This window comes from Helianthus annuus, chromosome 9, assembly GCF_002127325.2.
Source record: "Helianthus annuus cultivar XRQ/B chromosome 9, HanXRQr2.0-SUNRISE, whole genome shotgun sequence".
Taxonomy (NCBI): Eukaryota; Viridiplantae; Streptophyta; class Magnoliopsida; order Asterales; family Asteraceae; genus Helianthus; species Helianthus annuus.
The window spans coordinates 44023474-44036020 of NC_035441.2; the positions used below are offsets into that span (position 1 = coordinate 44023474).

At 38.5% G+C, this 12547-nt stretch overlaps 1 protein-coding gene across 1 annotated transcript; it reads right to left on the reverse strand.

Moving 5' to 3' along the window:
* Nucleotides 1–2440: 2440 nt before the first annotated feature.
* LOC110875616 (myb-like protein A) lies at nucleotides 2441–8858 on the reverse strand. The gene is made up of 4 exons (XM_022123817.1): nucleotides 8698–8858; nucleotides 3793–3961; nucleotides 3188–3523; nucleotides 2441–3049 (listed from the first exon to the last, which is right to left on the reverse strand). The coding sequence occupies exons 1-4, from the start codon at nucleotides 8856–8858 to the stop codon at nucleotides 2441–2443; spliced, it is 1275 nt and encodes a 424-aa protein (XP_021979509.1).
* Nucleotides 8859–12547: the final 3689 nt, after the last annotated feature.

Below are 12547 nucleotides of genomic sequence, written 5' to 3' on the forward strand. Positions count from 1 at the left end.
CTTGTCAGCGTAGCTTTTCTGATGGTCGCGCGCAGCTGCCATACGATTCCTATTCTTAACAATCTTTTCTGAAGTTTCAAGCACCAGCTCTGGGCCTGTAATCTGGCTATCACCCACCTCAGCCCAACAAAGAAGTGAACGGCATTTCCGTCCGTACAATGCTTCGAATGGAGCTGCCTGAATACTGGTATGGTAGCTATTGTTATAAGAAAACTCTATCAAGGCAAGTGTTTCTCCCAACCCTTGTCAAAATCAATTACGCAGTCTCGTAACATATCCTCAAGTGTTTGGATGGTTCGCTCACTTTGACCATCCATCTGCGGGTGATAAGCAGTTCTTATGTTGAGAGGCGAGCCGAATGATTTGTGCGTCGACTGCCCCAAATCTGAGATGAAACGTGGGTCACGGTCAGAAATAACAGAGGTCGGCACCCCGTGCCTAGTAACCACTTCCTTCAAATAAACAGCTACAAGTTGTGAGAACTTATCCGTTTCCTTGATTGCTAGAAAATGTGCTGACTTCGTGAGACGATCAACAATCACCCAGATAGTATTGTTCCCGTTTTGAGTTCTAGGTAGCCCAGTGACAAAATCCATGGCAATTTGCTCCCACTTCCACATGGGTATCTCTAGTTGTTGAAGTAAGCCTAAAGGTTTCTGATATTCTACCTTGACTTTTGAGCATGTCAAACACTTACTCACATAAGTCGCAATGTGAGCTTTCATCTTCGGTCACCAATACAAGACTTTGAGGTCCTGATACATCTTATCCGAACCTGGGTGTACAGAGTATCGAGACTTGTGTGCTTCGTCCATCACAAGCTCTCTAAGGTTGCTAAACAAGGGAATCCATATCCGTTCCATGAAGTAGAGTATACCATCAGATCTCTCTACACGTCGTTTTTCCATGCCCCTTAAGTACTCTGCTTCAATGTTTTCCTCTTTCAACGCTTCGGTTTGTGCAGAACGGATCTGCTCTAGCAAGTTGGAATGGATGGTGAGCTGCAAGGCGCGAAGACATTTGGGTTTCGATTCCTTTCGAATGAGGGCATCAGCTACAACGTTAGCCTTCCTCAGATGATACTTGATTGCGCAATCGTAGTCATTTAAGAGTTCCACCCGGCGACGCTGTCGCATATTCAATTCCTTCTGGTCAAAGATATGCTGAAGGCTCCTGTGGTCGGTATAAATAGTGCATTTAGTACCGTACAGGTAGTGCCTCCAGATTTTAAGCGCAAACACCACGGCTCCCAACTCTAAGTCGTGTGTCATATAATTCCTCTCGTGAACCTTCAATTGTCGAGAGGCGTAGGCTATCACCTTCTCGTGTTGCATCAACACGCAACCGAGACCCTGAATGGAAGCATCACAATATACCGCAAAATCTTCTGTGCCTTCAGGTAAAGATAAGATCGGTGCGCTGCAGAGTTTCTGCTTCAACAACTGGAAAGCATCTTCTTGCTTCGTTCTCCACAAGTATACAACTCCTTTCTATGTTAACGTGGTGAGAGGTTGTGCGATCTTCGAAAAGTCCTTAATAAATCTGCGATAGTACCCAGCGAGACCAAGAAATTGTCGCACCTCTGAAGGAGTCTTCGGTGCCGCCCAATTTCTGATAGCATCAATATTAGCAGGATCCACGTGTATCCCTGATTCATTCACAATGTGGCCAAGGAAGTGTACCTCTCGAATCCAGAAGTCATACTTAGAAAATTTTGCGTATAGCTGCTCCTTCCTCAGAAGTTCCAAAATAAGACGCAGGTGTCGCTCGTGATCTTTATTACTCTTTGAATAGATCAGAATGTCGTCGATAAATACGATAACGAAGTCGTTGAGATACGGTTTGCATACACGGTTCATGAGGTCCATGAAGACCATTGGCGCGTTCTTCAACCCAAACGGCATAAGTAAAAACTCATAATGCCCATACCGCAGTCGAAAGCCATTTTAGGAATATCCTCCTCTCGGACTCTCATCTGATGATAGCCCCATCTTAAGTCGATCTTCGAGTAAAAACTGGACCCTTGCAACTAGTCAAATAAATCGTCGATACGTGGCAGAGGATAACGATTCTTAACTGTCACCTTGTTGAGTTCTCGATAATCTATGCACATGCGAAAGGACCCGTCTTTCTTCTTTACAAACAGAACTGGGGCTCCCCAAAGCGAAGAACTGGGCCGGATAAATCCTCTATCCAACAGCTCTTGAAGTTGATTAGATAACTCTTGCAACTCTCCAGGTGCAAGACGATAAGGAGCACACGCAATCGGAGCTGCTCCTGGCGTAAGATCAATCTGAAATTCCACTTGGTGGTGAGGAGGTAAACCAGGTAGTTCCTTAGGAAATACATCAGGAAACTCACGAACAACTGGCAGGGCTTCGATCTTGCTTTCTTCAGACGGAGTATCTGTAACAAGTGCTAGAATAGCAGGATACCCCTTTCATAGACACTTATGCGCTTGCATAGCCAAGATGATACCCAACATCGCACCACTGGGATGCCCCTGGACCGATAGAAATTCTCCACTGGGGAGCGGAATACGTACGATTTTCTCTTTACATAGAATCTCAGCTTGATGCTTTGACAACCAATCCATACCAACCACTACATCAAAACTACCGAGAGTAACAGGAAGGAGATCAATATCAAACACTTGACTCACAAGGTCTAGTCTACATCCCACAAAGACGTGTGAGGCTTCAATTGTCTTACCGTCAGCTAATTCCACTGCATGCTTAGCTTCTAAAGGTGTGGGAGTTAACCCTAATCGTTGACTGAACTCTAGGGACACATAACTCAAATCGGCACCGGAGTCAAATAACACAGAAGCAAAGAGGTTGTTCACAGTAAACGTACCAGTCACGACATTACCGTCGTTCCTAGCATCACCAGCACCAATCGTAAACACTCTTCCACGAGCACCATTGCCCCCATTGTTGCCATTGTTGTTGTTCCCAGCATTGTTGTTGTTGTTCTGACGGTTGTTGTTATCGTTGGCATTTTGATTTAGCTGAGGGCAATCCCGTTTAATATGACCCTCATCCCCACACTGGTAACACCCCTTCTTAAAGCCTTGGTTCTGATGGGGTTGCTGCCTTTGCTGTTATTGATGCTGCTGATTCTGCTGCTGGTTTTGCTGCTGCTGCTTCGGGTACGGAGCTCTACAGTCTTTTGCCATATGTCCCACCTTATCACACTGGTGGTAAGCTTGGACACACGGTCCATGATGATGATACCCACACTTGTTGCATTTTGGCTTCCTACCAACATAGGAGCCTTGACTCTGATTGCTACCCTTGCCTTGGTTAACTGAGGACGACTGACTGAAACTAGGGTTATTATTGTTGTCAGGCCTCTTCTGAGATTGACTTGCACTGGTTGCTTTGTCAGCATCATTCCATTTACGCTTGTTATCATTAGCAGGTGTGGTAGCTGTAGCAGCAGGGGTAGTAGCAGAAATACGAGGCGGTAGCGATCCACGCTCGACCTCCTGGTCAGTAATCTTGTGTGCTAAACGGATAATCTGAGGCAGATTGTTAAGGTTTGCAATAGTGACCAAACTCTTTACTGCTGGTGCCAGGCCTTTGTATATAGTTCAATTCTTCGCGGTGGGGGTCGAGACAGGTTAGGGCACATGTTTGCTAGCTCATGTGACCTCTTCGTGAACGCTTCAATTTCGGACCCCTCCATCTTCATATTGTAGTACTCGTTCTCAAGTTTCTGAATCTCATCACGAGGACAATACTCCTCCTGCATCAACTCCTTAAAATCATCCCAAGTTGTGGCATTAGCCATCTCGATGCCCAATATCTGCACTTTGGCATTCCACCAGGTTAAGGCGTCATCCTCCAATGTGCCTGTAGCATACTTCACCCGGTCCCCCTCGGGACAGTTACACATAGCGAACACTGACTCAGCTTTCTCGAACCATCGAAGTAGCCCCATAGCCCCTCCAGTCCCACTGAAAGTCAGTGGCTTACAATCCATAAATGTCTTAAACGTGCAAGCAGGCGGATTGTTCTGATTCTGATTCGCTTGCTAACCTAATAAACGAAAATGAAAGATATAGCACACGGGTAAGAGTTGGGCATGCGACACAAGAATAAAGAGTATTTGGCACATATCGTACCAGCTTGATAGGCTGCCAAAGCCTCAGCCACACGGGTGTTAATCAAGTTTGTCAGTTCGACCTGTGTCATCGCAATGTGACCACGCCCATGACCTCGTCCGCTCATGATTCTATATAAGGAAATAGGACAGGTTAAGAGTCGAGATAAGATAGGAGTCAAAGCTCACGAAGACTTCTACAGACTACTAAGTTTACATCAATCAACAGAGCGGAACCCTTTTCACACTCGTTAACGCTCACTGGGACTCACATGCATCCCACATTATTATTATGTGTGCACCCATAATAACAATGCGACTTGCATGTTTATCTTAGCTCCTCCCAATTTGTGCTAAAAGGTTCCTCAAATTCATGTAGCAAATCGGAAAACACCACAAAACATAAGTCACAAAAGTCTAACGGGATATCACACTGTGACTCTATCAACCACATAACCTAGGTGAATACACATGAATTCACTCTGTAGTGCTAAGTGTGTAATCACATGCAACATCATACATGAATGTATACTAATTACGCTATGCAATAAGAAAACGAGATACGAACCTTGCAATCTGGAGCTGAGTGTCATGGTCGATTTTTGAAACTGTTCGGTTATAGTCTGGTTTTATAAAAACGTTTTAAAACCTAGTTCACTGTAACCAGTGGCTCTGATACCAAACTATCACACCCCAAAATACCACATGCGAATACGCCGCGGGACGTGTGACATACCAGGATCCAAGCCACCAATCACATTGAACTATAATGAATATTTAAGCAAAACATTCCATTTATTTCATAATATAAATTCCATGTCATAAGTTAAAACCAAGTAAACGTTCAGCGGAAGCATAATGTAAATTGTCAATCAACTGTTTTAAAGCAAGTGTTCAAAACCAACAAAACAAGTATCCAAGAGTCTCGACCCATGACCACTCCAGCACTCCCAGATAGCATTTTCCATCCATAAAATCTATCGACCTGCAAGCATGCAGACAAGTGTGTCAGACGAAGCTGGTGAGTTCAAAGTTTGTTAACATGTTTTAGTTACCAGATATAAGTATAAAACGTTTCAATGATTTGATGTTGTTAATAACTCGATTATCGCAGATGGCTCCAGATTATTTGCCCTGTTCCCCAAAGCCTCTATCAAAGCAATGGTCAAGATTGGGGTCATTAGTTCACCCCCAACCTTCCCCGGTGCGGTGTGAGGGTGCCAAATCTAAATAGCGCTATTAACTAATACCCTGTTGCCTCCTCAGCAACAATCGGTAGAAGGGACTTAAGTGATAGATATGAGTGTGTTAACCAACATCCCAATAACCCGACATTCCTCCCCGGAATGTTTACCAGATGTCCCTCCCTAGGACGCATGCTTGGAAAAAGAGCAATGAACTCACCTTGGATTTGCTCGGTATTTAACAAGTTACCCGTTTCCAAGTTAATCAATCAACCCTATCGTGGTTATCAGTAACAATCAGTTTCAAGGTCTATCAATTATGTCACGTATTTCAAAGATTACATTCATCACAAGTATCACTGTACGTTACATAGCATATACTCAGTTCACACATGTATTCACATCCTATGCATAACATACTACAACATTTAAGTGACACAGAATAGTTTACTAGGCTATCTACCAAAGCCCAAGCCCAGGCCGTTTTCCGTTAGGCGAAATACCCCCAACTATTCGTCACAACCCTTCGACGAAACTCTCCCCCGACGAAGGATCTCTCCGAAGAAACTCCCTCCGATAAAACTCCCCATATTTCGTCGCATTACATTTTCGTCGAGGTCCTTCGCCGTTGCCCTCATTCTCTGTTACAGTTTACTGTTTCCAACAACATCAACCAGTCCACGATTCAACATCCTAGTTCTGCTAATCATCGTGCATTCAGGTTTATATGATCATCACAGAGTTTGGCATGCAAAGTCAATATTCAGTTTGGTCAAATTATATAAGTATCATGCAACCATAGAACCCTAACTCGCCGTTATACGGTCTAGACTGCACAATCAGATTTATCAAATTGTTGTTCCATATATTCATTACCCTAACACATGCCCGAACCCTAAGCCTTGGATTTAAACATCACGGTTAACCTCTAAATCCATGTTAACTATTATCATCACACACATCGATCTTGAATCCTAAGCATAACTGTTTACAATTAACATCATAAATCATTATGCAAAGCAACATAAGAATCATTAAACCCCATCGATCATCTAGAATACAAGATCATTGTCGAATCCCTAATCAAGCATATAGCAAAACAATCACCAGAATCATAACACACAAACAACAGGAGACACTAACCATGATCTTGAGTAAATTAGTTTGATCTAGACACAGAGACTTCAAACAATAGAAACAGCCATCGAGTATGCTTAGGGTTTGATGAAAAATCCTTAGGTTTACGTACGTGAGTTTATATACTGCGAATAGGGCCGAGTCACCCAATTGGGCTTCTCTTGGGCCGTAAGTGATGGAACACCCGTCTTTCGTCGAGCCTCTTTGTGGCAAAAGACTCCTCTTTCGTCGAGACTCTTTGTGGCGAAAGACCCATCTTTCGTCGCAAGGGTTATTCGTCACATGATGTTTTCATTAAACACTAATATTAAACTTTAAACAATAAACCACCAATTAATATAATGATAAAGTGTAAGATGAATTATAAAAACAGGATTGTAAAACAGGTGACACGAAAAGGAAAGGTCTCGAAATCTCGGGTTGTCACATTTTCTATCCAGTGCAAGGCTGAAATGGCTCCTTCATTGCCTGAGAATTCCATTGTTTTGCATGATAATTCTTTCTAAGAATGACCATATGAGATGGTTTTCTCCTTTTTGGAATCGGAGCTTTGATAGCTTGTACTGTTGTTACGCTTTCGACGTTCCTATCCTAGAATTTACCATCATTATCATCTCATGTTCTGACATTATATGTTGTCATCATTTTTGTGCTATTAATATTCTGCATTATTGACTTTCCATACTAGTATCATTTCCTATTATTGCTATTTCTTGTTATTACTGTTTCACATCATTACTATTTCACGACTACCTTTCCTCATAAAATGGGATGTGGGTATCGTCTCACTTATTTTTAGACTGACCCGTCCCTCATGACTATGGGATATAGGTACTACCATTATTTAGTCACGCCTCTTTTTGGTTTGAGACTTAAGTATCGTTTTCTGTGGTGTTGGTTATGTCTATTTAGTTAGTAGGTTTTAGGTTGACTCATTGCATAGAATCAAGCCAGACCCGATAACGAAACCGATGAAATTTGATTAGGACATGATGGATATGCCGCTTGTACTTCTTATATATAAGTGTCCCTGTCAAACTCACAAAAGGCTCGTTAGACTGATCAAGAGAAATTCTGTGTAGGCTGTATTTGTGTTGTTACTCATGATTTGAATAACGACGCCACTGAAAATTTGATTAGGACATAGTGGATACGCGGCTGGTACTTCTTATATATAAGTGTCCTTCTCAAAGTATCTAATGCCTCATTTGACTAGTCATGAGAAGTTCTGTATAGGTAGTGTTTTAGTCGTCGATCATGATTCGAATAACGACGTGGATGAAACTCTGGTAGAGACATGGTGGATACACCGCTGTTATTTCCTATATATAAGTGTCTCTGTCAAATTTTCAAAAGCAGCGTTAGACTAATCATGATAGATTTTGTGTATTTAATGTTTTTTCTTATTGGTTGAGTATTTGGTGTTCCATATTCTACGTCATAATCAAATGGCACCCCATTGCATATTATATGAATTCCTATAAGCAACACCTGCTAATTTCCTCTCTAATCCAAGAATTGAAGCAAGGATCTTCTTAAAAGCTTTGAACTTCAACACTTGATTACTTCCTCAATTTCTAAACAAATCAGGCAATTCCAAAGTCTATTATGTTTAGTTTTTGGAGCTTTACAAAACCCTCTATCCATTTCAGTGTAGAGGGTTGTACGAATTTTATTTCCTTTGTTTCTAGGGTTCTTAGTCATAGAAATTGGGTCTTTTGTCATAGGGTTGTGTTTTGATGAAATTAAACATACGATCCTTTTATTTTCATTCTGTATTTTTTGAGGATTGTTGAGTGTCTCATAGATTTTTATGAACTTTCGATGAAATTTTAAATTATAGAATATTGTATAAAAATTGGTTTCATCAAAATATACACCAATGGATGCTATTTTTCTGAATTTCTTCAATGAAAAGAACATATAATTTCTATAACATTCATGTTCTATGGAAAATTATGTTGGAATAAAAAGGACAAAATTAATACTAAATATAAATTTACCTTGGATTTCTACAAGGAATAAAATAAAATATGATTTTTGAACTTATATATATATAATGTAAGTATCTATGAAAAACCCATTTAATCTAGAAAACTTGGCAAACCTGAATTGTGTGGTGAAGATTGATCCACATCATATCTTTAAAACACATGTTAAAAGGGCAAATTAGTCATTTGTTCAAGCTATCATTTCACCCTCTTCCCCATCCAATCAAGTCATTTATTACCCATCATCTCATCACTTTTTTAAACCAAAAAATACATACAGAATCCATCTCTTTCTTCCTTCTTCATCCCCCATTCCTTTCTTCTTCAAAAACCCTAACTCCATTTCTTTCTCCCATTGATCATTCTCATCTCTTTCTCTCTCACACACAAACTCAAACACAGTGCTAGTTTTTATCGGTGTTTCATGGGTGACCCACATGACTTTGTGGATGATCTTAGTGCGTACTCTCCTAGACGTGCATTCTGGAACAACTTCATCGGTGATCGAAGCCACCAAATCTGAAGATCGAAGCCACCATTGAAGATCGAAGCCGCCATCAAAGTTCTCAAAGAAAAGGAAGCTCGGTGTCATTTTAATCACATCTTTGTTTCTGTTTTTTAGAGAGAGAAAGCTAATGTTTTGGAAGGAGAAACAACAATTTTCATCTTGTTCACCTAGACACCAAGAACACACGCACAAGTGTGTGAGAGAGAAACAGGTTTAAAGATCTTACTTTTGTCATTTATGTAATTTGTTTAGATTTATACTTTGTATAACGTTTGGTATATTTAAAATCAGAGCTAGTTTGTTTATTTTGTTTTTTAAATCAAGATCTAGAAGAAATTTTTGTATGTTGTATTTCTTTCTTCAAAGTGTATTGATATTTTTTATGAAGAATAATGTTAAATTTCTAAATTGTTTGTCAAGCGATTTTGAGTTAATGATTGCTTTTAGTTGGATTTTTTTTTTGTGTGTGGGGGGGGGGTGTGGGTGAGCTGGGTTTTTTTAGGGTTTATAAATTGGATTTGGTTTAATTTGTTTTCTGGTTTTGTTTAAATTCAGCATCACCATTGATGGTAGATAATTAGTTTGAAAATCCATAATTTTTACGATGTGTGTTTCAAATTTCTTTGTTGTTTAGTTGTTTTTTCAGTAAATTCACTCCGATGTTACATTTTCATTACCTTTAGAAAGTCCATAATTTAATCGGATATCGGGTTTGTTTTACAAATAGAAATTCGTGTTTTTACTGGCATAATTTGCTACATATGTTACATTTCTATCAGCTACATTTATGTGAAGAGTATACTGATATTTTTTACGAAGATTAATGTTGACTTTCTAAATTGTTTGTACAGAGTATATTGATATTTTTACGAAGATTAATGCTAAAATTTCTAAACTGTTTGTCATATATGTTGTAACACGTGTTACACTGCGGGTTACATATGTTGCATATAGGGTGTTACATGTGTTACACCCAGTGGGCTAGACATGTATACGCATGTTACATGTTGATGTTACCTGCGTTTATAGCCTCTTGTCTAACACATGAGTATACAGTTGTTAATGTAATTACGTTTTGTGGTTTTTTTATTTACCAATTCAATATCTAACATATAAAAGAAACATGTTTGTTAGCACATATGTTCTTTTTATTAAGTTTCATGAGAATGACAAGTGTTTATATGCAAATATAGTATAACATGATGTAATATGACGTGTACCTATTTATCCCTTTAATTTGTTACACTAGTCTCATATACTGCTAGTTACATATATTACTTATTTATCAATTGATGTGACGTTTTGGATGATGTAATATTGTTACATATGTAATTTTACTAAGTTTAAACTAACACTGACGGAGCTGCACATATGTAACATATGTTTGTAACATATGTTACGCTAGAGGATAACACATGTATAGCCACATTACACATGTTACATATGGTTGTTACATGTGCTACACAAGTGGGTTAGACATGTATACCCATGTTACACATGTTACATGTTGATGTTACCTACGTTTACAGCCTCTTGTCTAACACATGAGTATACACTTGTTAATGTGGTTTTTACAGCCTCTTGTCATACATTACTTGTTTACCAATTTAATGTGATGTTTTAGATGATGTAAAGTTGTTACATATGTAATTTCACTAGGTGTAACCCGACATAAAGAGGGTTGCACATATATAACATATAGAGGGTAACACATGTATAGCCACGTTACACATATTACATATAGTTGTTACATGTGTTACAACGTTAAGGTTACACATGAGTATACACAGTATATGTATTTCATATAGTTGTTACATGTGTTACAACATTAGGGTTCACATGAGTATGCATGTATACATTTTCATAAGTTTAAAGGTTTACCTTTTTTTCATTTCTGCATGTGTTCAACATGTATTGCCCCGAAGTGTAACACATGTTACAACATACAGGACAAACATTATAAAATGTAGCTGGCAGAAGTGTAACATATGTAACAAAATAAAGGGATAAATAGATTGTATATATTATAAAAAAACATTACCATCAAACTTAAACTTAACATAAGTGTTTTATATGAACTTAAATAAATAAAAATATCCAAAAACTATCACACAGGACAAACACTAGAGAGGTAACACATGTATAGCCACGTTACACATGTTACATAGGAGATTAATAAGTTTTAACTATAGAAGATTAATATTGATGTACTTGCTTTGTTCACAGGTGAAAAGATGTTTTGTGTTCAAGATGAAGATGGTTATCAAGAAGCGAAGCCCGTCGAAGGATTAAAACGCATCATCAGGTTTTCGTGGTGACGATAGTGTGTTTTTTGGTTGGCTACTATGTGTTGTGAAGATGGATGTTGTTGTGAAGACCATTTTTAGAAGCATTACAACTATTGATATAAAATTCATTTTTATTTTCATTGTTAGTATGCCCATTTTTGGATGAATACGGATGTTGTTGTGAAGGCAATTTTTTTTGATGCAACAACTATATGTAACATGTGTAACCTTGACGTTGTAACACATGTAACACCTATATGTAACATGTGTAAGATGGCTATACATGTGTTACATATGTTGCCCCATAGTGTAACATATATTATAAACATGTGTTACATATGTCAGTCCCTTTGGTGTCAATTTAAACTTAGCAAAATTACACATGTAACAACATTACATCATCCAAAATGTCATATCAATGAACAAACAAGTAATATATGTAACTATAAGTATATGAGACTAGCGTAACGAATTAAAGGGACAAACCATACACTTCATGTTACATATGTACCTAGAGTTGTTATTAACAATGTTATTAGAAGATAAAAAACTGCATTAACGTATATTTTTTACATTGAACCCAGCTTATTGGTCATAAGTCTTATACATGGCAAGAAGTTCTTCCAGTGTGACGTATGATTTAACAATAATAGGATGATATTGCTCGTTGACATTCGGTGTCCACAATTTAGTGCCATTATAAGACTCGTAAAGATGGTAACGTGGAGTATGTTCTAGATCATTTGTGGACATAGGGATGGATGTTAGTATAATTTTACGTGCGTTATGAACGTTGTAATACGTTTAGCACCCTAGGGTAACAAAAAAAGATCACACATGACACTTGTCGACATGTTACACATGTTAATTGTGCGTGCACATGTAACATCTTCTCTACAACGTGTGTAACATCCTTAAAAGTTGTGTTCCTACAATGTTTATATTTTTTAAGTATTTATAGGTAAACATGTTTTAAAGATACAACCTATAACATGTGTTACATCGAAATGTTACACAAGTGTTTCGAGTTTACACATGTTACATCTTGTGTAACTCTGCTTTATATTTTGTAAGTGTTTCCAGTTTCCAGTTTAAACATGTTTTAAAGATACAACCTGTAACATGTAAGTATTTATAGGTAAACATGTTTTAAAGATACAACCGTATCACCTTACAAGTTATATGTTTTGCTGACAAACGCCATGTCACACATGTTACACACTATAGAGTGAAACAACAGTATTGAACGCTGCTACACATTTCCCATTCTGTCGTAACATGTGTAACCTTTTTGAGGGTTTCGATGTTGTAGGTTTATACAGACTTAAATAT